The following is a 27,480-nucleotide window of genomic DNA, read 5'->3' as shown; positions in this document are numbered from 1 at the left end:
CAAAGTACTTTACAAAATTGCTAACAACCTCAGACAGAGATTGCTGTCAAACAGAACTAGCTGCAATAGAGATCTGTAGCAGTAATTGATATAAACATCAGCATTAAAGCTGAGTTACTTACATGGAGGAATTTAGCACCTCATAAACCTCTTTCCATGCAAAAACTGACCTTTCAGGCTAATGACAGACCTGCTTGCCTCTTGCATGGAAACTCAGCATGCCCAACACTGCTTTTTCTCATTTGCCAGAACAAAACCATTTTCATCCTTGTCTTTTTTAGGACAATTTCATCCCATGATAACAATAATACGATGAAAAAAAAATGAAACATGGTTCAGCAAAATATCCTTCCTTGAGTCTTGTCTGAATAGTTTGCACTAGAAATTGGCTGAGATCACTGCAAAGCAGTATAATAAAATGGTGATGATCTGTTCCTTTTTAGAAAATGTAGCAATAAAGAGCTTTTGTGTTAGCATTATGTTTTTAGATACCATAGATACCATACAGAAGACCACACACATTATCATAGTATATGAGAAAAAGCATAGCTGTTTCAGCAGACAAAAAACAAAGTGCAGTTGATTCATCGGCTCCTTTAAGAGCACTGGCATCTGGACCACAAGCACTTCAAAGTCTAATGCTTTACTGAGATGTGCTGCTTTGAAGTACAGCTGCTGATCTAGACAAATTTTGGAGCCTAAACCAGCATATGAATCTGCTGTACTCAGAAAAAAAAAAATCTATTTCAGATGCCAGTTTTGACTCATTTTAGAAAATTGCTGTCTGGATCGGCTGTACTTCAAAGCAGAGCATCGCAGTGCAGCATTTCCCTTTGAAGTGCAGCTAATCCTGATAGTGGGCTTTCTCCCTCCCTCTCGTTTAAAGTAGTTAAAATTGGCATCTGACCTTACCAGTATTTCTCCTCATCCTCTGTGTACTCTTCCCCTCTTCCTTATTTTTTTCTCCTTTCCCCTCTGAAAAATACAGCAATAATTGCTATCTTCATAGCTCCTGCATTTTAGAACTACTATAAATAAGGTGGTTTTGGGAATAACCTCTATCAACTCATGTAATAGACAGTGGCCAAATACTGCACATGGCTTGTCATAAAGTTTGTTAATAAATAATTCTGGATTGTGCCATCTAAGAAAAATAGTGCTCAAAACAAATCTCTTGTAAATATTTGCATCCAGAATATTCATAATCATGTTTCTATAGTAACTCTTTGTTAATGGTCATTAGTACTGGAATAAAAAGAAACTGAGATTAATAACAACTGATCTTTAAAAAATGAAATGTTAAGCTGTTTTGTAACTGAAAGTCTTTGGTGCCAAGTCAGGAAGGCCTGATGGAATGGGTTTTACAGGGGAGGATGAAGATCACCACAGGCAGAGTTTGCACAGTTATCAGAGTCACAGAATCACAGAATGGCTTAGGTTGGAAGGGACCTCAAAGCCCACCCTGTCCCAACCCACTGCCATGGGCAGGGCTGCCCCCCACCAGCTCAGGCTGCTCAGGACCCCTTCCAACCTGACCTTGAGTGAGTCCAGGGATGGGCATCCACATCTTCTCTGGGCAGCCTATGCTGGTGCAAATGGATCTGTGGACAAATGCAGAACATCCACCATGGCAGGGCAAGATAGGACTAAGACCTGTTCAGGATCTTTCTTCAGAAGCTGCTGATCACATCTAAGAGCAGCCTGCATGAGCAGTATCAGCTTCCTTTCCCCAAGAGGATCAGCTACTGTCAGTTACATGATGTACCAAAGAGAAGGGATTTCCCTCTTGACATGTGCAGGAAAGGAAATGAATTATTCTTCTCTCTTACTAAAGGAAAATCAGAAAATATGTTCTTCACATTGATTATAATTATGGTGCTGGACATTCAAATAACCACTTACAAAAAGAGTCATGGGTAGACCAACCTCATTCTCTGATAAACCTGTCAAAAAGTTTTGATCTTGCTGAGAGGTACTGAGTCCTGCTGAGTTGTATTTGCAGGTGGCTCATTAAATCCTCACTGGAGCAAACCTCTGAGGAAAGGAAGTATGTTGAACATCCTCTAGACAAACTTGGATGAATAGGAACATCTGGTTTTGTAAATAAAAACAAATCCTGGAAAAATTCATGAGCCTTAGCCCTGGATAGTGTTTGTGTGTTGCATTTGGAAGAGCATTTTATTTCCTGAGTACCTTAAGAGTTGCCAAAGCCATCATTTTGCAGACAAAAAGTGGGAGCAGGATCAGGAGCAAATGAGAGCCAAAAGGAAGGCTGTGTGTGTCTAGCTGTGTGTGCAAGAAACAGACCTGGCTTCTCCCTAACCCTTCTGTGCTAAGACCTCTGAAACAGACATTCCCACCTCACCGATAATGGATGGATGCAGCTGTTGTTTGTGAAGCTTGACAGGGAAGACTAGAAGGAAATTACTTGTTGTCTCTCTCCTCCTAGCAGTGAGAGAAAGAGTGTTATACCCACAGTTACACCAAACTCTCTAAGCAGGACATTAACTGCTTATTTTATCTCCTCAGTCAACTGAGTGAAAAACAGTCATGCATTTCAATGTTATCGTAGTTGCAAGAAATTCAGAAGAATGTTATAGGGTCACACTTTATTCTGACATTTGTGAATCCTGACTGAGTGACTTTGACAATTCCAATAGGCTTTGTAGCAATTCTTCCCTCTTATATGCACATAAGGGATGCTCACTTTTGCTAATAAATGAATAGAGGTATCACAAAGAATCGTTATATACTGCTCAAACAGAAAATTGAAAGAAAAGCAAACAAACAAACAAAAAAAGCCATCACTACTACTACTACCAAAAAAAACCCCTACCACCACCAACAAAAAAATGCCAGTAAAAAAAAGAGAGCAATGTAATGACAGCATCTCTCATTTGCTGAACAATAATTTTGTAGAGAGGAAGTACTAGACGATAACCAGCATTTTATTTACACAGGTCATGAGACATGTCACTTGGGTGATCTGTTCTTGTCAGGAAGATTTTAATTAGAAAATTCTTGGAGGGCTCCTACTCCCACTACGTGCTTATTAACATCTAAAGACAAAAGGAGTTACTAGAAAAGCCTGAGGAATGGACAGAGAACTCAGGTTACACTGAAAGGCAAGACTTAGCTGCTGCTAGCATAGAAGAGACACTCAGAATGGCATGCTGGATTTTGAATGAAAAACTCTCAGTCCTATTATTAGTGAGTATATTTAGAGTTAAAATCTTAATTGGATATATATAAATATTTCAAGATTGTTAAAGGCATTTTATGGTTTGCTTATAGTAATACTCCCAAGCTAAATATAAAGCTTGCTATAAAATATTCAGCAACCTTTTTACAACTGGTCTTAAAAACAATTTAAAATCTTACTGTTTTATTTTTAATTATTTCTAAGTCTGTATACTTTAGACCTCAGATAAAAGGAAGAGAGGATTGGCATTGTAATTCAAATTATATTACGTATCATTTTCAGAGGTTTTGTTGAGATGGGTATGAAGGGTAGAGAAAGGAATTTCCCCAGTTTCTAACTCGCTCTGTTTCTGGAATTCTTTAATTTTAAATTTCATTGCCTTTTTAGACACTAGACTAAGCCTTGTGTTTAAGATCAAGTTTACCACCACACTGTAAATGTCATCTGTATCCTTTGCTGGGGACGTGGGGTTAGGGCTATAATCCTTCATTTGCTAACAGATAGCCTCATTCCAGCAGGCTTTTGTGATTTCTATCATCTGTGATCAAGAGATGCATTGCACACTGATTTTGAAGTATTTCTCAGATACTTTTCAAAACTATAATTATATCTAGCTTTATATGCATTAAAAAATATTCTTAGTTTCACTGATCTGCAGCCTATCTGCTTTGTAGTTGGTGTGGCTGGGCTTGAATTTATATCTGTTTATTGATACCTTCTGCTGGTATGAAGATGAAGATGCTTACATTTATACACGGATTATGCTGGGAGTAAGTATGAATTTGATTGTTAAAAGGCTACACAAGAAGAATGAACGTGTACTCTGATTTTATTCACATCTTTTTATGATAATTTTTTTTTTATGCTTAGCAGTAATTTTCTCATATAAAAGTATTGTGTTACTGTAGTGTTTTCTTCCTTATATTTTTTTATCTTCTGTTCCAAACTTGTAATCTAATTTCTTTATACTGTTATATGCACAGTCAACCTTGGCTTGGGCGAGAGCTTCTGCAACGTGCCTTAATTTTAACTGCATGTTAATCCTGTTACCAGTCAGTAGAAATCTTATTTCATTCTTAAGAGGAGCAAGTGCTGTAAGTACCATCTCTCAAATAGCCATATTATCCTCTCCTTTTCATTTCTGTAGTTCCACAACATCGTCCATATCAAATGAGTATCCCGCATAACTGTAAAGAGAAAATAAGTGAGAGGAAATGTACATATAAACATGTCACAAGTACAATAAGGAACATATCTAAGCCCTTTTGTCTGAGTAGACACCATTTAGTTTTTCCCTTCTTGTAAGCATGTGTTCCCTGTGTTTGAGTGGTCATCAGCTCAGAGGCATTTACATTAACCTTGGCATCACACATAGGAAGTACTTACGGCTTTATCTCTACTAGCTATAGTTTCAGCTTGCAGTGAGTTATGAGAATAAGAACTATTACAATACCAATATCATATGTTTGGATAAAAAATCACTGATGACTTCCCAACTCTAAGAACAACTGGAATTTAGAAATCACAGCATTAATTTATTTTACTGTCAGATGGTTCTTATTTTCAGTTCTGGTGGTTTTATTTCATCCTTTAAAGTACTATCATATTTCAGCCAGTCTTTAGACCAGGAATCATCACTGTTTTTTGACTATTTGAGTCCAATGGAGCTGAGAATTAAAAAAAAGTTCTGAATTTCTGAACTAATTTGTGAATTAATATAAAATATTTGCATGCCCAATTAAATACTGAGTAAGAACTTGGAGAAGTACTACACTTCTCACAGATTATCAGTATTTTGATTTTCTAAATAATATTCTGCACTAGGCAGGGAGCAACTTTTCTGGTTCCAGCATGGACAGAACAAGACTGGAACAAGTGCCCGTCAGAGGCCCATCATGGCACCCTGAGGTGCTCCAGATTTTTGGATGGTTTTATTACTTGGGAAGCAACATGATTACATGCCAGGATCTTTGGCATGGTACTGTGTCAGGCGAAGCAAGCAATCCAGCCAGCCAGCACATATTTCAGGGTCTGAGATGGGCCTGCAGGTGTTTCTGAGGTTCCTGCAGAGAGTGTTGGCTTTGGCTCACTGCAACCCAGCCCAGCCCCAGGTGGTCTCTGTGCAGAACCACTCGCTGCCCAGCACATCCGGTAACAGGAATAAGGCTCAGTATCACACAAGCATGCAAACACCTGAGACATAGTCTCACTATCCTAGTGTCTTCACTTCCTGAAAGCAATAAAAATGCTCTCATAGCAATTTCTGAGCTTGCAAGCAGCAATGGCCCAGCCTGGTTGTGAACACAGCCAGCTCTGGTGATCTTATTCCAGCAAATCAGTTATCAGCTCAGATAGCTGCTCAAGTGTCACAGACAAAAGCAGTTTTGCCCAATCTGAATTTGAGCCCTTACATAAGCTGAATAGTTTTAAGAAATCTTGGAGTGCTGTTAAACCAAAAACAGTTACTTAAGCACCAAAGTTAAGTTTGAACCAGAACTTCATTTTTAGATATACCGAATTCCTCTAACCTCCTTTCCAAAATGGAAATTGCAAGTAGTAATAGGAATGATATAAAACAACTTTTGCTTTTTTACCAAGTGCTGTGGAGGAGCACCAAGGAGGCAGCTTGACAAAAACATCGCGTTTCACAAGGTGGTTGCCTATGGAATAGCTGTAAATGCAAGTAAGCTTTTTTGTTGTTGTTGTTCTTTGCCTTTGAACTATTTTGAATTTCACAGTGATTCTGCATAATGTCATCAGCTCTGACATGTGCTATTTTAGTACTAGCATTTGATAACTGCATCTTTAAATAGGTCAGGAAGTCTCATTTCATTAACCATTTGTAATCCTTTCAACTTGGATAGTAACTATTGGTTGCCCGTTAGCTGATGTAACCAGCTTGCATGTTCTTAAATTTGGTTTCAATAACTTTCATTGTGCTCCTGAGAGCAGATTTCTGGAGAGATGAAATAGTGTTATAGACTGATTTCCTAAGGAAATGATACTTATGAGTTACACTGTTCATCTGCCCATTATTAAATCTTTTTCAATAAATTTTCAATCAGGTAATAAATTTCATCTGACTTTGAAACAAGTAGCTATCTCAAAACCATTAAATTCCTACATATTTTTAAAAAGTGGAATATAGATACAGAGTAAAGCTGCATCTTGAGATCTCAAGTTTTGTTTTCTGTTGGTCCCTTTGACTGGTCCCTGTTGATCATTTGCCTGGCTGGAACAAAGACATGACCCTTCTGTACCCCAGATGGTTAAAAGATCTGGGGGAAGAATGGAGCTTGGGGGAATTTAGAAGACACATGGGGAACAGGAGATAGTGTGGGGAAGAGCACTGTGAAGAGGAGGAACAAAAGGCAATATGAAAGACATAAGTGCATAGAGATGGGGAGGTATCTGGGAAGGTGGCATTGTTCTCTTAGAAAAAGTGATGGAGATGGAAGAGTTAATCAGGGTTATTTACAAGCAAAATACATTGGAGGGTAGAAGTATTTCCCCTAGGCTGGCTGTAAGGATGAATCTCAGTCCCAAAATACTTTGCAGTCTGTGTGTAGGAGCTGCTTTCCTTTGTGCATATGGGCGGTCAGTGTCCCCATATATTGAGGACAAACATATGGAGTTAGGATTACTGTCACAAACCAAAAAGTAAAATTTGTTCTTGTATATAGCATTAAAGAATTCAGAGCAGAAGGTGGGCAGATGAGAATATGCATCCTATAGTATATTATGATGGTTTACTTATCTGTCATATTCATTCTTTTATCAGAGTTCAGTTTCAGCATATAGCAGATTCCTATAGAACGGAACATTGCTTCTGTAATTAGCAAATCAACCCAGGAATGTAAACTAACCAGCTTCTACTTGGTGTATAATTTATAATGCTCCAAAAAGAAAGCAAAGCTGCACAAAGCTTTTATGTTTTTTGGTTCCACATTCATATAAAACGTTTCCTACTGCATTAAGGTGGACAATTTGAGAAGTAAAGTCTATTAGAAAAGGATTACTTTATGGCCTCAGTATTTCCAAGACAGAGACATAGAGCTGATATGAAATGACAGAAAGCATCGCTATTTAATTCTATAATTTCTAGGGAGAAAATAAGGAGTTGGGGTTTTTTTGTTTGTTTGGCTGGTTGTTGTTTTTTGTTTTGTTTGTTTGTTTTTTTGTCTTTGGTTGATTTGATTTGGTTTTGTTTTGGTTTCCAGAAGAAAAAATGGACAAATAGTTGATGAGATAATTGAAGAATAAAACAAAATACAGAGAAATTTGATTTAAAAAACGAAAACAAAACAAAACAAAAAAACATGCCAACTTAAAAAAACAGTTCTTCCCTAACAGAAAAGTGCAAAGAAAATATAGATTTTGGGAAAATGCTACATAATTGTGTAGTCAGTCTTGGGTAAAGAACGGCCAGAAACACGATTGTCTAGAATTAAATTTCAAATGTAAATAATGGAATGGAATGGAATGGAACGGAACGGAACGGAACGGAACGGAATAGAATAGAATAGAATAGAATAGAATAGAATAGAATAGAATAGAATAGAATAGAATCAATCTATAGCACATACAGTGAAAGAAAACTAGTATTCTCTCTTTTCAGAGAAAAAAATAGGTGCCCAGAGGTATATTGAGCCCCTTTTTAAAAAAAATGACAATGTTAAAATGATGTGTAAATAAATGCCATTTTTCTATCAACTGACACATTATTTAACCAAGTACTCCCTATATTTCTTTTTGTTATACAGAAGCATAGTCAACTCTTATTAGACTATTGCAATTTAGTAATTGTTAGTTAAGTGAATGTTCTCCCCTGTATGATCAATAGCCTAAATGTGGCAGCAAGAAGTTAAACCAATTTGCAGATCAGATCAGTAATCTTATCCTCACAATATAAAATTGTAGACTCCTTTATTATTAAAGTAACATGCATTCATCTCAGCTTGCCAGGTGGTGTTATTCCAGCATATTTATTTAATAGCATGCTAAAAATAGTCAGTGTGACACTAGTATTGTCTGACTTCTTGCAGTCAGCCTGCTCAGCTGAGGTGCGCATGGCCTTGGAAAAAGTACATCTGTGTCTTTAATTTTTCATCAACTCTAATACAAATCCAAGAGCAGGCTTTAATTGGTCAGGTCGTAAAGGAATATAATTAGAAACTAGTGGAAGAGGGAAGTTGGAGAGAGAAGAAAGGGTAAACAATGCTATCTATAATCAAGGGCATCATTGAAAATTCAGTAAAGGGAATTCTGCTTAGTTTGTTTTCCTGCATTCTGCATGCCTGTCTGTGATAAGAGCTGTCTGGGAGTTATTCACACACTAATAAATCTTCCTTATGGATCTGTAATTCTGCTGGAATAAAACCATTGTTTCATGCACTCCCAGTCTGATCAGTGCAAATCATTCTATATTTTCTAATTCCTAAAGAGGCTTTGCAGTTGAGAGCTGGTACCTAAAGACATCTACAAGAGATAGAAAATAACATTCTCTACAATTCCATTTTCTTACTACACTGTCTTTACTGTCATAAGAAAGTACGTTTGTACCTATCATAAAGTGGGCAGTGCTGGTGGTACTTTTTTACTTTGGCATACAGTGCATGTTTTGAAGAACAACCTATTTGTTGTATTGTTTTGATGCTTGCAGAAAAGTTATACAGATCCACTCCTGCAGCTGGTTGAATTAGGATGTGAATAAAGCTTAAGAAATTAAGGGACAGTAGGGGAAGGACAGTGGGTTGCTTTGTAATTAGTCTGCTTGGAATGGTGCTTTCTGCTCCTTACAAATTCCAGTAGCATGATTTTCATTAAAAATACACAAAATGCAGACAGAAATATGGAGGTGACAGGTTTGTTTGCCTTCTGACAAGCACTGAAAAATCTATAACTGAAAAAAAAAAAAAAAAAAAAAAAAAAAAAACCCAAACAAGAAAACTTTCCACTTTCAAACATATTTGAACAGGGTTTGTAGGTGAAGGCTGTTGGTGGTCTGAGTAACTCCTTTGTGTAAAAAGTATCGAGTTTTCAGGAAAAAAAATTTGTTTAAATCTCACTTAGGTTTGTTTGTCACTACTGTAATTTTCACATAACCTGTGCATTTTTAATCCACAGAGAAAGCACAGAGCTGAACTGAGGGATCTATTTAACGAGAAATGGCATAAGGCAGTGGGTTGCAAAAGAATACATGTTTGGTCAGGGGCAGACTCATCTGTTCTCAGCTTAAGTTCTGGTATAGCTGTTCTCCTCACCATGAGCTGAAAGGTCTAGATTTGACCCTTTAATTTTACCATGATAAGCTGGTTAACCAAAATACTTGACTACCAGCTGCAAGCTTTTATTATTATCCTGTACAGGCATGCAGAAAAGGAGAGAGAAATCTTGTTCTCAGATAAACACATGCAATTCTTGTTTGGTTCAATGAGAGTTGTGCATGCTTCACTGATGGCACAATTGGCTGAATAAGACGAGCTAAATTGACCAGACTTTCAAGATAATTTAATTACATCTCTTTGTTTTTAAGAATATGTACAGTAAACACCATGCTCTAATAGCAGCCCTTTTCCTCCTCCACTCCTTCCAATAAAACCTTTTATTTGATCTCAGAGGTGGACCACATTAAACATCTCAGGGTCAAATACAAATTAATGCATATTAAGTGCTTCAGAGATTCCAGATGTTTTTAAAAACAACAGTTGAAATCCTTCAGTCTTCATGCTCAGATATAAAAAGAAAACTCTTTAAGTGATTGCACGATTTATTTTGTACTTTATATTTAGTCATGCAGAATGAGGAAAATATTGAACTGAAAATTCAATACTGAATACCTGAAACTTTGCTCTCACAGTTAGCTTATCTAAACAGTACAGGGAAAAACAAAACAAAGCAAAAAGATGACTTCAGCTACTGTAAATGCAGATTTCAGCAATTTGTACATAAGTTTTGAAATCGCTTGGTAAATTCTATACACTGTAGATGCAAAGAACCTTCAGAAAATGTACTTTAGGGATGTAAAATATTTTACCTAATGGGAACATATCCAGTGCCAGACTTTTTAGTCTGCTACAATTATTGAAAAAATGAACCACATTGAAAATGGAATTAGATCTTTGCATTACTCTTACCATCCAGCTATAATTCAGTTTTAGACTGCATCATTTTTTCCTGACAGCACAGAAAAACAACATCAGAAGCATTACGCTAATGACACTCAAGGCAAAATTTAAGATCACGGAATATTGGAGTAAACTGACATATTCAGTACGTTAGCTTGAATGTTAATATTTTTCAGTGTATCATTATATTGTATATGAAGAGTTACCACAGAATAGCTTGAAAGCAAGACCTATCCTGTTCATTCTGGGAGTCTCCCAACTCTTGTAATACCTTCCACCTGCTACATAAAGCTGGAGAGAATATTATCCAGAAGGGAAGATTTCCAAAGAAGATTGTGGGATGCTGTTTCCGTTGACAGTAACATTTACAGTAAAGCAGAACAATATACAGTTGGACAAAACAGTGTATTTTAATAGCTTGCAGAAAAAAAAACTCACTGGGTTAAGTTGAAGAAAACAAATTCCTTCTTCCAGGGAAATCTGGCAACATGATTACCTTCTGTAAATCTTAGGCTAGAGGTCTTCTTGAGAAATGAAGTCCGTTCAACCCATACAATTATTTTTTTGATCAGGATGACAAATACTTTGCCAAGGAATATGGAAGAAACTACTATCTCATCTCACTTTCAGCACTCAGCATGTAGCAGATAGCACTCGGTTTCCTGTCAATGCTGACACAACTAGAATTTGTACAAACCATGTGCAATCCCACACTTTGAGGAAAGTGCAAGATTTCATAGCTTAACAACAGAAATGTCTTCATTTTGCATGAAGATTTCACAGTGTGCCATATCCATTTTTTACAAACCTACGTGAATTAAAGTAAGTTATGCCATGAATACAGATTGAAACCTCCAAATCTAGTCAGTGTTGCTACTCTAAATGAGCAAGTGTAGCACAAAACTTATAGTTTATGTGTTTCAGGGAACTGTGTTGGTAAAATAAAGGCTAAGGATTCAAACTGTGTAAAATACATTTGACCCCGAAGCTGTGGTGAATATTTATACCATGTCAGAGTTAGAGAATGACAGAATGGTTTGGACTGGGTGACACCTTAAAGCCCATCCAGTTCCCATCTCCTGTCATGGGCAGGTTTGCCACTCATTAGATCAGGCTACCCAGGGCTCCATCCAAACTGGCCTTGACCACCTCTGGAGATGGGGCATCCACAGCTTCTCGGGACAGAGATGGGTTATAAAGCACTTTATATGCATTTGAATTCAGTCTCCATCTTGATGAAGCTATTCTGGTTTGCATAAATTTATTATTAACTGGTCCAAAAATTCAGAAAAAATTGTGTAAAAAAATTTTGTACTGTGGGTACTCAGTTTATTCACTTCAAATGTCCATGCCAATAAATAACTGATTATTGTAATTAAAGGTTTCATCAGGAAATGGTTCACAAGAGAATAACCAGTCAGCCTAGTCACTAGGACAGATACTTTGGTTTAAGTTCCTACTTTAAGTTACTTATAATAAGTATTTTAAAAAATGTCTTTCATTCAAAAATGACTCACCCAGTGAGTGCCTAAACATGGGGCAATGAGATAGAGCAGGTGAAAAGAAATGGTGGGAAGAGTACCTAAAGCTAACATTGTGTTTTGTGTGAAGTGTAACTTGACAGTCAACAAAAGTACATTTGCTGCTCTAGAAGGATCATATCAGAACTGAGTGGAAATAACCTCTTTCCAGCCTGGACAGATGGACTAAGATGCTATTGGAGAACAGAGTGCGATCTTTCACTTTTTTTTGCACAGTCTACTTTTAAGTACTTCCATGTTCTGCATTCTTCCTTGACTTGTGTTCCCATGACCACAGCCCTCTCCACATGTCATTTAGGAACCACAGAGAATAAGAGAGCTCACTAAATGGATCTAAAGGACAAAAATCCTTAAACAGTTAAGCCAGCCTTTTTAGCTATGATTACTTAATGACTAGTACAGTAAGGCATTACTCTTGCGCAAGGAATAACAAAAAAGAAAAAAAAAAGAAAGAAAGAGGAAATTAAAAAAAGAAACACACAAAAAAGTAGAAAAAATGAAAACAAAAAAAAGGGGAAAGAAAAAAGGAAAAAAAAAAGAGACAAGAAAAGCAATGAAATGAATGAGAACAAAAAAAAAAAAAAAGAAGAAAGAAAAGAAAGGAAAGAAGAAAAAATCTTCTTTTGATTCTTCAGGGAAGCAGGTGATACTTGGTTTATTACCAATATTGCTTTTTATAAGGTTTTTTAAATGGTCAGGGACAGGAACAGATAAAGCCTGAAGGAGTGATGATGACAGAAAGATAATTATAAAACCTTGAAATAGTGTATCGTAATAGCGCTTCTGTAAACATCTAATTGTTTTTCATTGTTGGTTTTCATCCTTCAGTATTAGATTTTTGCATTAATTGCACCTTTCCTGTAAGGGATTTTAAAATCTGTCATACCGAAAACTGTGAAAATCTGCACCTAGTTTGCTTATGATTTTATCTATGCTAACCAGTAATAAAACAAAGGTTTTATTCCCTCTTTTATCAATTTTCCACTTGGAAAAAGGATTATGAGGAAGTTCACTTATGCATTTTTTTAAACTAGTCACTTCCTATCCCTTTGGGGATCGTGCTAGAAGTAGAAGTAATGGACGCTGCTGAGGACAAATCAGAGCTAACTCTATGATTCAGACCTTTTCCTTAAAATCAGAGTTCCTGTGTGATGCTCAGGCTCCACCAGCATATTGTGATGCTATATCCAGTTGTGGACAGGGGAAGATTTTGAAAGCATCTCTTAAATCTCTCCTGTGCAAATCTATGCCTAAAATGGACTAGTTAGTGTCCTATGTAACAATATTAGACCTTGGCATATATTAGAATATTCATGAAAAAAAAAAAGGAAAAAAAAAAAGAAAACAACAACTGCAAACAAAAGTGGATTTTTATAAATTTTCTTTTAACACTTTAAAACCCGAGGTAAACAGCTTTATCTCAATTCTCAAATGGTTGCCTTGGATAACACTGAAGCCTGCAGGGCACTCAATTGTAAACATGCAACCCTGCAGCTGTTGTCTCTGGTTTGAACCAGTTGCTACACATTGAACATACATCAGATAAAATTTTCCTTTTGCTGTCGATTTACTCTGTTCAAAGCTCTCAATTTATGCACAAGCTTTTGAAATAGTCAAGTAGTGTGTGTTTAACAGAGCTGCTTCTGGGCACTGAGGATACATACGAGCATGTCTGTAATCTTGTGCCTCTCTTCCCTCATGTAGCCATCCACATTGTTGCCCACTTGATCAATATAGAGCGGTACCATAACAGCCAGTCAAAGGAAGCAGGGGGGCTGAGGAATAAACTTTCTGGCCTTGGCAAGAGGCCAAATGAAAGCTACTTGAACCCAATCAGGACCTATGAAACGGTAAGTTGTCATTTTTTGGTTTTCTTCATGTAAAAAATTTTCCTCTGTGGATCCTACTGTCAGGAAAACTATATTTCAAAGCCTTTTAACCAAAGCAATAAGGTGCTGCCAGAGTTAACCTCAATTTCAGCTGAAAACACTTACTCAGAGCTGCATTTTCAGATTATTTAGCTCAAAGTAACGCCTATCGTATTTTAATTAGTTTGCCAGGAGACAAGTAGGGGGGAAGGCTAAGGGGACTCATAAACTGTAGACAGTGAAACAAACCTGCAAGGAATTCTAAAAATTAAAATAAACTGTAAATATATGGAGCAAACACAACTTCTTTCTAGAAAGAAACAACAATTGAACAGCAGTAACACACAACATTGCTTTCACTGTTGCTATTTGTCTCTCCCCATGGGATATCTTCGATATCTTTCCAGTTTGAAGATTGCTTCTGCCCTGTTACCGAGTGGGACTGCCAAAGGAAGATCACATCCAACAGCACCCAAAGGCTTGCTAACTAGGGGATGCAATGTATGGGGAAGCCAGGGATAGTGTGTGCAGGACTATGCATAACTCTGTCCTGCAAATGAATGACTCTACTTACCTTGGGGAAATAATGATAATGTGCATCTCATTTATTTCTTAGGGTACCTTGTAACAGCATGGCTAAAGACCTAGATTCTTTGCAATACTCACAAGATACAGAAAAACACAGCAATTCTGCAATGCATGCATGTAAAACACACAGAAGTTGCTCAGCTTTATTCCTTACACTATTCGTGAGACACTATATGCCTTTTTATATATAGTCTTATATGCTGTTTTGTACTCTCGGGCTACACAAGCCTCTAGTAAGACTCCCACATGTAATGTTTCTACATCTGAGGAAATTCCCACATACCCAGCTTGTGGTGAAGGCTTCTTAAAGACCATGGAGTGGGTCCTTTCAATCAGAAACGAAGTGAGATGATGGCTGGGCAATCAACAGTAGTCTTTCATAGTACTTTTCATTAGAAGGCATTTTGTCCCATTTTTTTCTCCGTTCTTCTCCAGTTTAAATGTGACTTTTGCATCTTTCTAAACAAACAAATAAACAGTTATCAAGTTTCAAGAAAAACAAGCAAATTAATGGTCTCAAAATTATTAGTATACAGAAGCTTGGATGTTAGCATTGACAAAGTAACCAGAGCAGAACAGTGAGCAAGGACCGAGCTGTGTCACCTCTGAATAGCTGGTACCCACACTCACCACATGCATGTGAAATGTTTCTCCAGAACAGAGCAGAACTCACAGTACTGAATGGCAACCCACTGCCTTCCAGTGTGCATTTTTTTTCTCTGCTAAGCCTTCCCATAGTGATACAATTGAGAGGTAGGCTTCTAATTAACATTAAGATCCTAAATATCCTTGAAAAAGAAAGCTAGCATTGTGAGAGATTTTATCCAGATTTCTCATAGTAACATGCCCCACAATTACTTGCTGATTTACAGCCTAGATTATACTCTAACCTCTAATATTTATATTTATCTCCCACTTGTGTTTCAATAGCTATACTTAGAATTAATAAATTATGAGGGAAAGCAAAGCGAAGATTGCTTCTAACTTCAGAAAGTTCTGAGAGCAACAGCTTAGATTTCCTTTTCAATTCCATTGTAACCCTAGAGTAGAAATGTACTAAGAGCTTTTGACATTTCTCCTTGTTTCATCTCAACATTCAAACTAGACAGTGTAGTGGAAGTGTTCAAAATATCACCTAGATCAATCCTGTTAATATGTAGAAGGGTCTGAGCACACTCTTCACAGGCACCAATTTGAAAATGTGCTGTGGGCAGTCAAGTGTGCATATTTGAAAGGATGATTTTACTGTAAAAAGTGACAGTAAAAATGACATTGTGGAATTTTATCACCTCTAGCATTTCCATATCAGATGAGTGCAATATACAAATACAATGTGGATTTTACTTCTACTGTACTAGTAGCTATAGAACCAATTCATGATCCAGCAGGCATTCTCTGTTTCCTCCTTCCTGAACATCAGCCCTAAAAAAAGAGATATACACTTTGCAGGCCAAGTGGAGGCTTTATTTACACTCTGCTGGCATATTTAGCTTGAGTTTCATCTTGCATGTGAGATTCTTACTGCTGTTCTTCATGATTTGCACTTTACAACTGAGATCAGCATCTGACTGTTGTGTTCAAAATATGTCTTCATTCTCACTTCAGTCTATTTTAGTGAATTTAGACAGATGTAACAGACCTCTGCTGATGTCTGTGAGTCACGAACAAGAAGGAACATGCTCTGGCCCAGAATATTAATGTAAAGATGTGAAAATAAACACGTATTTCAAAAACTAAATATTATCCTGTGATGTACAGGTAAATGTAAGGAACATGCAAATAAGATATGCTACTTAGGTAAGTGAGAGTATGCCATTTTTATACACCACTAAAGGACTGCAAAAATCTTTGAGGTAAAATAAGCACAAAACAGACCCACACATTCCAAGTGACTTAGCACCTCACTTTATCATCCTCCCATGAATAACACAATTGGTAGAGCTGTTTTGGTTATTACATTTGTAAGCTTAATCTTCTTTCTCATCTGTTTCCTTTTTTCTTCTGAGATGCTTTTACATAAGATAAACAGGTAAAAGTACTACTGGGACTGCCTGATTTCCCTCCTTTCAATTCCTCAAACAAATAAGTGGCAGTGAACATTTATAAATCTGTATGGGATAAGCCCAATCAGAAATAGAACAGGTGGATGATTTTCCATGCTTTTGTGAAATGAAATTGAGGTTTGTCTTGCCTAAGAGTCTTGTTCTGATTTTGTTCCTATTCTGAAAATGTAACATAAAATTTGATTTAATATATAATAGTAAGCACAGTGACATTATTAACAAAGTAAAAATGCTACTATGAACAACAATATTAGTAACAATGTATGTTTACTCTAGAACATAACAGGAGAGGCACTGACCACCATAGCTGGAGTAACAGGAGTTATGATAACTGTGGCTTTTGTTCTGATCGTGACTTCATCCACAGAGCTCATCAGAAGGTCGTGCTATGAGGTGTTCTGGTATACCCACCACCTCTTTGTGGTTTTCTTTATTGGTTTAATAATCCATGGTACAGGGTAAGTACCTGCATGAACTATACGAGGTACGTGTACACAGTCTGAGATAAACACAGTCCAAATCTTTCACTCTGTGCCTTTATAATAACAAACTGTTGAAATCTTTGCTTGGAGACAGGATGCAAAATGAAAATCTTTTGAGATTAGTACATACCACTTCTCCAAGGACTTTTCTGTGTTTTCTGTTTTTTCTTTCAAACATTCTTCTGCTATCTCCCTATCATATGATTTGCAGAATCAACACATTCAGGCTGAAGGAACTTCCATCTCTGAGAACTGGGGGCATTACAGATCAATTTTTTATTGGCTCCAATTAATAAGGAATACTCCTTAATTTCATAGCTCTTGTAAGGCATTTTTTTCAAGAGAGTTTGTACAAGCTTGCTAAGCTTCCTACACTTATGCACTTCCCTTAATTTTCCTTTATCTTCCCTCTTCAAAAGTGTTACTATGAACATCTAGCAGTGCATATACATGCTCATTTTAATTCAGATAAGGCGTGTAATTTTGAGGCAAATCTTACAATCCTTCTCCCTATGTTTTGGTTCATATTATTGCACAACATTAGACTGTACAATGTAGAGTGATTGTAGATGAAACTATACCAACAGTTTTGTCTCTGTGTTCATGAGACCAGTGTAGACCTAGTCCTAAGTCTTTGGTAACTCCCAAGTGCGCACAGAGGGTTAGGCCCTCAGCGAAAAGTGCTTTGCTCTTTTCCTGCCAACTACCTGGTGTACACATGGCCTGAAGCTATACTAATACTTTACACATGTCACAATATCTTTTTTACATCTGTTTCATAAAACATTCACATAGTGTTGACCGCCTCTGAAGTATGTACAGACCATTGTTCTTTGACACATGGGAACTTCTTAGCCCACTGCATTGTGTTCACACCTACTCCTTTGAGGTGCATGGAGTTATCATAAGACAGATAACAGGCTGGCACTATGCTTTATACTGTTACTTTCCTCACTTCCTTTTCTGTTATTTGAGACCTGCTACATTTAGTTTGACCTTGAAGGGCTCCTGAAATTGGCCCAATTGATTAGTCCCAAGATTCAGAGGCACAGCTGCAAATAAATGCTGTAAACTGTATCCTGGTCTGATTAAAAAACATTTCTTAATTCTCCCCTTTAAATCTGTAAGGATCCAATTTCAAGCAACTATGAAGAACCCTTCGGAAGTCTTTGGTTTGTGTGCTCCCTCTGCCTAGACAGCTGATTGACACTCCTTGAGGGGACACTTATTTAGCAGTATCTAGTAGGATTAGATGAATCTAGTGCTTTCACCAAGAGGGAAGTGCACTGCCACAGAGCAGCTCTTGCTGCCCCAATACATCTCTACAACCCCATTTGTGAAAAGGAGACAAAAATCAAGGTTTCATCCACTTCGCATCTCTCCCTCCTTTTCAGGTGACTGCACAAAAGCAACAGCTCACTCAAGCCTTCTTTTCTGTCTTCAGTCTAAACTGGTGGCAGCTGGTGATACTGTCACATAAAAGAAGGCAGCACTTGTCTCTTGTAAGACAAATAGGTAGGACAGGCTTATGTTGTAAAGTCAAAGTGAGAATGGAAGGGAAAATTCAAAGAAATCATGTGAAACAAACAGCGTTTCTCATAAAAATCTTACTTCTCTACCCACAGTAAAAACCAGCTGAAACACATTAAAACTGAGCAGTCGAGACTGATATGTTTGGAAAAATCACATCCTTAACAATCTCAGAAGTAAAGAACTTAGAATTTAATATGTTTAGAAAGCACACATCTTATTACAGTCCTCCAACTTTATTTGCAGCTTTTAAAAATGCATTTAGAAAGCAGCAAAGGAAAGAGAAGGTCTGTCTCCATTAAAGTTTATTGTTTTTCTAAACAGTGCCAGATGGTCAAATATAGAGGAGGTCAGTGTGTCTGCTCCAAAGAACTTGGAAATCATTCTGATTTTGTCACAGAAAATAGAACATACATTTTCTTTGAAACAGCTTCATTTTCACTCTTCATTTGCACTGGTGTGTACCAATACTATAATGAATTTCTTGCACTTGGTTGAAAAGTCATGGCAAACATAAAGGAAACATGAAGAGAGTAGAGTAGAATAGTCTTGAAATAACCTGTTTTTGAATGTCAGTTGCCTCCATGTCTGCATTCAAGTACTAATACGAAACATACACATGTCCAGAGATATTACAAAGAGGTGTGTTCTTGACAAATGTTTTTGTTTTAAGTCAGCTAGTTCGGGGTCAGACACCTCACAGTCTGCTGCTTCACAACATCACTTACTGTAAAGAACACTACTTGGAATGGGAGAAAACCACTCAGTGCCCTTTGCCGCAGTTTTCTGGTAACAAACCTGTGGTAAGAGTGATGTTTGTCTTCTGCTTTCAGCTTAATATTCTTTCTTGAGAGGCCATGTGTCTGTCATAGGGAGTGAGGAGGCTGCAGTGTATGATGCTAGTGACTGGCACTCAGTGTCATGTTTTGAGAGTAATTGCCCATTTCTCTTCTGTGACCTCCCTCTGTGCACTGAAAAGACACTGATCCCTACCTCCTACCTAATCTGTATAGACAGATACAGATGGAGAGATATTTGTAAAAGCTTGGTGTTTATAATGATAGTTAATACTTCTGGAAGATTCTTTAGTAAGAATCAGCACTCCTTTTTATTTCAGAATTGGCCTCTATTTGTGTTTTGGTTGGTTAATTGAGTTTTGTTACTTTTTTTCCCTTTTTTTTGTGGGTTTTGTGTTTTGTTGGCGGTTGTGGGTTTGTTTTTTTATTACATTTTGTTTTTATTGTTTAGCATCAGCAATAGCCTTGATGTGCTCATCTCACTGCACAAATATGGTCTCTAGGTAAAAAATTTTTAAGAGTAGAGATACAGAAAATGCAGTGAAACAGGAGAGATAGAGATGCAAATTATTATTATTATTTTAACTAATAGTGCTTTAATATTAATAGCCTAATTACTAAGGGGGACTAAACCGAAGATAAGATTATGTCCTTGCTTTGGGGCACATACCTCCTATCATCCAGCCTTGATGTCTTAAGTTAGGTAAAACGGAGAGAATTTGAAACAATAAATTATAAAAGGCAGGAAAAATGTGCCACAGAAGGGTGGTTTCACTGCAACAAGATTGCAAATCCACAGGGGGTAATTAAATAGCAGATTTGTACAGTGTGTCAGATGTCTAGCATCTAAACAAGATCATTTAACATTTACAGTTCAAGATTTAGCTTGCTCATATGCAAGTTTTTGTTGTTTCTTCCAGAAAGAGAAAGCTTATGAAAAGATACCTTAATGTAAAGGAGAAAAAAATTAGCATTCAGTATCTTGCAGCTCTGTTAATGGCTGACATAGATTTTTCTTAAACTAAACTATTGTTAGCCACTACTCAAACTGAATATTAATGAGAAAATGATGCCTCTCTAAAAATTTCAGCTACAGTGTCGCCATAAAAATCAATAGGTGGCTGCACAATGTGAATACAGACACAAACTTGCTTCCAACAGCATGCCTTGACATTCATTATCATAAAGCTAACTGGAGAGAACTTCCATTTCTCCATGTTAAACCTACTTTGCCACACTTTCCTGCATACCCAAGGCCATGCTTGCAAAGTCACATTAAATGAATTGTGATAATACCGTATGGTACATCAATTGTCTGTAAGAACTGGGCTTTGCTGGATGAGTGCTGTGCAATGGTGTCATGCCTGCAAGCCTCAATCGGCAAAAATCCATTCAGAGGCTCAGAGGATGTGGCAGCACCAGCAAGACAAGGATTTAGAATTGGGACAAAGGGACAGCCTTGTGCACGTGCAGCTGGGATTGTGCAATGTAGCACTGGAGCACACACTCTCCTGGCCTCAGGTATGCTGAGGCAGATGGGTCCCCCCTCAGCCATCTACACCTGCTTCCTGCCTTCATGTCTTTGCCCATCTCCTCCCACTGAGGGTGTTTAAGCATTTCTTTTACACCCAGTGTATCTGAACTTTTATCCTCATAGTGCCTACCATATCGTCACCGTGCTGACTTAGTTCATTCTCATCAGAGGAGGAAACACCACCTGGGCAGGAATACAGATGCTCTGATCAAATGGCAGGAGCTGTGTTGTCTAGTGGCACAGCCCTCCTGGTAGATGCCTCATTGTCCCAAACCAGCCATGAGATATTTTGGATTGAAAGCTCTGTTGCAGAGAAGAAGTGTCACATTTGAAATCTTAGCTTAGCTGTCACATTAGAGAAACTGTAGCCTTACCATTCCTGTCACGTGCTTTTATTTACAGGTAGCACAAATGGAAGGGAGGAAAAACAGGTCTCATCATTATTGTGCCTTGATGTATGCTAATATATTCAAGATGTGTGAGATTACCCACTGTGCAGAGACACCTGTAGTATTTGGGGACAACCGATGTGTTGAGTTTCTGCTTTAGCTCAGAGTCTCCTGGCTTATACTAGTTTCTTCCTATTATTAAATCATGACTTTTTTAAATTTAATTTTCAAGACTTAAACTTGGGAAATTGCTGCTCCATCTTCTTATCACTTTCTAAGGAAGCCACATAATTTTACAGCTTGCTTCTCATAAAAGATACTTTATATTCCCTGTTACTCAGCTTATGGGGAAAAGTCAATGTTTCAATAAGTAAAGTTACTCTTGATAGGCACATCACTGAAGAGTCCTCAGATGGCTAAAATGCATTGTACTGCAATAAAACTGTATCTCGTAGGGAAAAAAAAAAAAAAAAAAAGAGGGAAAAACAAAACACATAAAAAGCACCTACTTCATTTATCTGTTATTCCAAAGATTCAATTACATCTAATTACCTAAGCTATTGCCATAGTACATCTCTGTACTATGCTAATATTCTTAAATAGCCTGAATAGCCAAGAACTTTGTACTGTTCTGGTGGTCCACAACAAGTAGAACAATCCTCTGCAACACTTAAAGTAAGAGCTAGCTAATGGATTAAATAGAATTATATCCCATTTCTCTAATTGAATATTTGAGATTTAATGTTTTCACATGTAATTTCAAAAAACTCACAGCTGACAATACGATACACTCCTATCTGACCCATCTGGATTATTCTAGATTTTGAAGAGAAAAAAAGAGTAAGTAAGCCTATGATGGGTGATATTATAATATGCATCTATATGTCTTCAGGTCCAATTATGTTTATAATTAACTCCTAAACAGATTAATCCTTTTGCTTCATAGTAAGAATGGATATTAAGGGACTCTTCTTGGCCGGAATACAGATGGATATTAGCAATGCTTTTGGACTGTGTCTGTGACAGAGTCCCATATGTCCATTCCATGAGAACATTAGAATTGCTTCAGAATTGCAACAGAAATACTCTTGTGAGAAAGACAAATGGAAAAAAAAAAAAAATCACAAAAGAGAAAGCAAATACTTACATTTTACGCTAACTTCAGATTTAAACAGTGAATGCAACATAATTTTGTTGAAGTTGAAAAAAATATTCTTTTTTAATATTAAACTTTCTACAGGCTTGGAAATGGGTTGTGAGTCCTGTGGTGCTGTATATCTGTGAAAGAATTGTTAGATTCTGGAGATTTCAACAGGAGGTAGTCATTACTAAGGTATGTAGCACAGTTGCATGTTTGCGTAAAAAGAAAGTGATGCCACTGCGTTACTTTTCCCCTCTTATAGACATCCACTCCACATTATGATCTTATTTTTCACCTCCAGATTCAACTGTTCTTCCATCACTACTATGGTTTCAGCCAGGTATTGATTTTAGTTTTGCATTTGTTCCGATAGCAAGTCCATAAGAATATTCCATATGGGACCAAATTTGATTAATGAACTACCAGACTCACAAAGCTCCACCATCACAGCACACACCTCTGCACAGACACCATTTCTTTTTGCAGAACTTAAATGCAACTTAGACTGGAGTAAATGGCACAGAGGCCCTCAACTTCATCAGGATATGGTTTTTACTATCAAATCTGAAGGCTTCCAAGGAGATTAAGGGCTTTATTATCAGGCAGCACAAATAGTCAAAATGTCATTGATACCAGCACAAGTCTGACAAATTTGTCCCAGTTGTAAATATCTTTGTGTGCTAAGGATCTGTTTAATTCACAGCAGAGTGAATTGGGGCTGTTGGAGAAGCGAAGTCCATGCGTATCAAGCCAATGATCAGAAGGAGGCTTATCTTATGTGAGGGAAAAGCATGCAGGGTAAATTATGCTGCTGATTTCACAGGGTGACTGCGATCTTAGCATCTCAGTATGCCATGCGCGACACAAAACTGCCTGCTAAGCTGAGATTACCTCTTAATAAAAGTATGCTAGGATTGAACTCCACCAAGCCTGTTTCATCTTGCCAAATCAATAGTAATCCTATACATACATACAAGTTAGTTGTGCTACATGTGAGTAAAACTGGAAAAATATTCCATTCTGTCAAGGACCAATTTTGCATTGGGTGCCACAGAATCACAGAACTGTGGGGGCTGGAAAGGACCTCTAGAGATCATCAAGCCCAGCCACTCTGCAAAGCAGGCTCCAACAGCTGCACAGGTAGGCATCCAGGCGGGTCTTGAATATCTCCAGAGAAGGAGATTCCACAGCCTCCCTGAGCAGCCTGTTCCAGTTCTCTGTCACCCTCACTGTGAAGAATTTCCTTCACACATCAGTGCAGAACTTCCTGTGCTCAAGTTCATGGCCACGTCCCCTTGTCCTGTCCCCACAGACTGCTGAAAAGAGGTTAGCCATGTCCCCTTTACTTGCACATTTAAGATATTTATAAAAATTAATAAGAGCACCTCTTAGTCTTCTCAAGGCTGAACAAACTGAGGATGCTCAGCCTTTCCTCATAAGAGGGGTACTCCAGGCCATTTATTATTTTCATGGCCTTCTGCTAGTCTCTTTCCAGGAGATCCCTGCAAAGTCTTTTGCAAAAGCTTCCATATTAGGAAAAAGTTGACAAAACATTGATTTGCTAAAGACTTCACTTTGCATCTTACGACTCATAAAGAGAGCTGCCAGGTATTATACAATGTATATACTCTCAAATTATCGGACAGCAACAGCACTACAGTATAAAGTTTAGATAATTATCTATAGATACTTAAACATGACTGTGCATCCCAATTTTAATTAACTTAAGCTCAAGTACAGATGATTAATAAGTCATCAGCAGTTCAATGAAAATGGTTATTCTTCTCACAGAAAATTAAGTAAAACCTTTTACTATATTTCAGGTGGTGACACATTCCTCTGGAGTCCTAGAGCTTCACATGAAGAAGCATGGCTTTAAAATGGAAGCGGGTCAGTATATCTTTCTGCAGTGCTCATCAATCTCACCATTGGAGTGGCACCCCTTCACCCTCACCTCAGCTCCTGAGGAAGACTTCTTCAGTGTTCACATCAGGGTAGCTGGGGACTGGACTGCAGCCCTCTTCAAGGCTTTTGGAGCAGAGGAGAAAGCTTTCAAGGAGTTGTGGATGTTACCAAGGTTTGAATATCAAACAGTACATTTTAAAGAGTTAATTTTACATTTAAAAATAAATTTTAACATTTTAATTAATTTTGTGACTGTTCTTTGTGGCACAGATCATAGATCATAGTCCAAGGTTCAGAAATATGCCATTATGCTAAAATAAAAACAAAACAAAACCCCTACAAATAAAATCAGTCAGGAACTTAGGCCAGTGGCAATCATGAAAACCCAATGAATAATCCAAGTCCAAGTCTATATATATGTACGCACATACATATTATTATTTACATCTCTGCCATCTGTATCTGTAGACATCACTTTTGATATACGGATAATTGCAAACTGAATTAAAACAACACTAAAAACTATTTGCTAGCTATTTTTCTGAACGTTTCCTTTCTGACAGCACCCATCATGTACCACCCAAATGCTCAATTTATCCCTTCGGGTTACTCAAATAATTTGTGGCTACAGAGGCCTCTGCCTGAGCCTCACTTCTTTTCATCAGTCTCCCTCAACTCAGTCCTAATACATAAAGGTTATCAGCACTCAAGTTCTATCTTGTGACATCTTAATCCAAGCAAAATGTTGATCTTTCATTGTTGAAAGTCAGAAGGGCTCAGCTGAAGTTAATACAGCCATTCAGACTTACATCTGCTGAATATCTGGCTCTAAACCAGATAGATTCAAACCATTTAGAAACTTGTGGTCATAGGGGGGATTTTCAGCACAGGAAACAGTCCAGTACAGGATCATTTCTATTACAGTGGAATGCTTAGGACTTAACACTGAAGGAGCTATTTCTACCTCAGAAAATTGCTTTTGATGAGGTGGTTCTAGTGAAACCAAATAGCAAAAGGTAAAACTATTTTATGTAATTTAGTGGTACTTGGATGCTAAAGAACATTCCTCTAAAAAGCTTATGAACACCATCAAGCTTCAGAGGCGTACCAGACTGCGGAGGCAGAGAAGAAAATGTGCAGTTCTTGCTTTACGTCAGTTAATAAGAATTAGAAATGAAAGCTGTGCCTTTGTAAAAGGCAGCTGGAAAGAGAATTTTGCTGTTTCAGTAGAATAGGAGCAAAAATGACCCACAATGACTGACATCCAGAGTAAAGAGGGAGAAAGAGGAAACCATCATCAAATGTTGCTGGCCACAATGCAAAACTGAAATAAACAGCAATGTCATATATAAAGACTCTTTTTTATAATTTTGTTAGTCTGCCTAATGCCATAACTGAGTTGATTTCTTGCAACATAATAAAAAGAATCTTTCAATAGTTAAGCTAGCAATAAAGAAAAAACAAGTCTTTTTCACAGCTTTGAGTATATAAAGATAAACAACAAACTGGTGGCTGTAATTCAAAAATAACATTTAGCAGAAACCAAGCAAAAGATGGAAGTTGTATAGCAACTGAATAATAAGGTAAGGTTCTAAAAATAAAATATGCATATTGCAATTAATAAAGGAAGATCAAAATAAAATATGCATCTATCTTAAACAGACAGGTAATCCAAAGCATATCTAGGAATAGTCTATATCTCTATTTTTGAATCCTCTTTTGGCATATTAAAATGCAGTATTTTGTTTGTTGTTGTTGGTTTGTTTTTTTTTTTTTGGTCACTATTTAACTACCTTCCTACATTCCTGCACCTTTTCTAGATCAAATGAATGGGTTGTATAGCTTTCTTTCTCTTTCCTTGCTTTCTCTGAGTCTTTGCATTAGGCTAATTTCTATAGCTGTGGCACAGAAATGCATTCAAACCAATGATGGGATCTCTGTCATCTGATGATTTACGAATAGATGGACTAGACAAATATTTGTAAGGAATTAATTAAATGTAGTTGATCTTGTTTTATAGCATGCAGACAGATTAAATAATCTCTTGAAATTCTTTCAAGATCTATTTCTTCTCAGTCAACTAACAATGAGAATTGATACCAAGACCACACTGATCTATGTAGAACATTTATTTTAAAGTAGTTCTTTGACTCTTTACATGTATGCTCTTAATTCTGAGTGCACAAAAAGGACAGGGCTGGACAATAATTTGTCTAAGGATATATTCTAAAAATAGTTTATTTTGTTTTTGTTTGAGACCAGATTTTCAAAAGTTATCTCTGAGTTGTTGTTTCATTTGCTACATCACACTTGCAGAAATTAAAATGAGCCATGTGACAAGTACAAATGAAAGAGAAAATGTTTGCTATTTGAGGCACATTTTGGGAAAGCAACAATTGGTTTTCAGATCCATTGTGTCCATATATTTGTTTATACCATTGTTTAGTGATTTTCCTTTCCTTTCCTGTTAAAACACTTAATTGTTTCTATGTCTGGATATTTTTTCATACTATTGAAACTGAACTTTTAAGATCATTGGTGCAAAAGAAGAAAAGCACAAAACAACAGAAATCTGAAAGGAGAAAAATACTTTTTTTCCTGCACTTGCTGATGGATAACAAAACAGTCTTCTGAAGCACTTATACTATCTAAAGATAGACTGGACAGAGCACTCCAAAGCACAGCATGTATTTATATTCCACGTGGTAATGGAATTAATCTGATTATTTAATGATCTTTTTCATCTCTAATGTTGTTCAAAATGAATGCTTTAGCATCAGTAATATTGATTATAAAGGCTAGCAATATAAACAAATGTTTTTCTTTACAACTTCTCCTCTGTGTCAGATACTAAGTACAGTATTACTGCCAAAAATATATTTCTGAAATACTGATTGTTCTGCAAGAGCTGAGAAAATACTAGTTTCCTTGCATATGCCTACCTTTTTCTTGCTTTCTCTTTTATGGAGAACTTTTCAAATTAATTAATATAATCAGTTTGTCTTTACTTTGATATATACAATGCAGAAAATAAAGCTCTAAAACAGGATGCTTTTCAGTAATTTGTAATTAAATATGCAAATTCCACAGCTAAATTTGGACATGCAATTATATGACTAATCACATTTCAGAAAGCCAGAAAATTGCAATTGCATGCTTAAATAGATGGCCAGGCCCCAAACCCACATGGGTGTTCTTGTTCTCTTGTTTCAGAGAAAAACAGTTGCTTTGCTATTAAGTGACACCCAATGAAAATTAAATGTGTTTGCATGGGTTATTCCTGTGCCAGCTTAGTCACAGAGTTCTTTTATTT

General features: G+C 37.0%; 1 protein-coding gene across 4 annotated transcripts in view; it reads left to right on the top strand.

Moving 5' to 3' along the window:
* Positions 1–2,920: 2,920 nt before the first annotated feature.
* NOX3 (NADPH oxidase 3) overlaps positions 2,921–27,480 on the top strand; it is a 40,701-nt gene continuing 16,141 nt past the window's right edge. For 2 of the 4 annotated variants that reach the window (XM_085217090.1, XM_085217089.1), the window contains exons 1-9: positions 2,921–3,210; positions 3,877–3,972; positions 4,186–4,296; positions 5,801–5,885; positions 13,575–13,720; positions 16,666–16,847; positions 19,075–19,204; positions 22,362–22,454; positions 24,086–24,339. In XM_085217090.1, coding sequence (XP_085073216.1) covers positions 3,166–3,210; positions 3,877–3,972; positions 4,186–4,296; positions 5,801–5,885; positions 13,575–13,720; positions 16,666–16,847; positions 19,075–19,204; positions 22,362–22,454; positions 24,086–24,339 — 1,142 coding nt within the window. In that variant the 5' untranslated portion in view covers positions 2,921–3,165. The remainder of the gene's footprint in view (positions 3,211–3,876; positions 3,973–4,185; positions 4,297–5,800; positions 5,886–13,574; positions 13,721–16,665; positions 16,848–19,074; positions 19,205–22,361; positions 22,455–24,085; positions 24,340–27,480) is intronic. The other 2 variants (XM_003204134.5, XM_085217091.1) reach the window with 2 other exon arrangements.

Source organism: Meleagris gallopavo, chromosome 2, assembly GCF_905368555.1.
Source record: "Meleagris gallopavo chromosome 2, MGAL_WU_HG_1.1, whole genome shotgun sequence".
Classification (NCBI taxonomy): domain Eukaryota; kingdom Metazoa; phylum Chordata; class Aves; order Galliformes; family Phasianidae; genus Meleagris; species Meleagris gallopavo.
The sequence above is the reverse complement of the archived record's forward strand: the minus strand, read 5'-3'. Positions and strand labels throughout refer to the sequence as shown.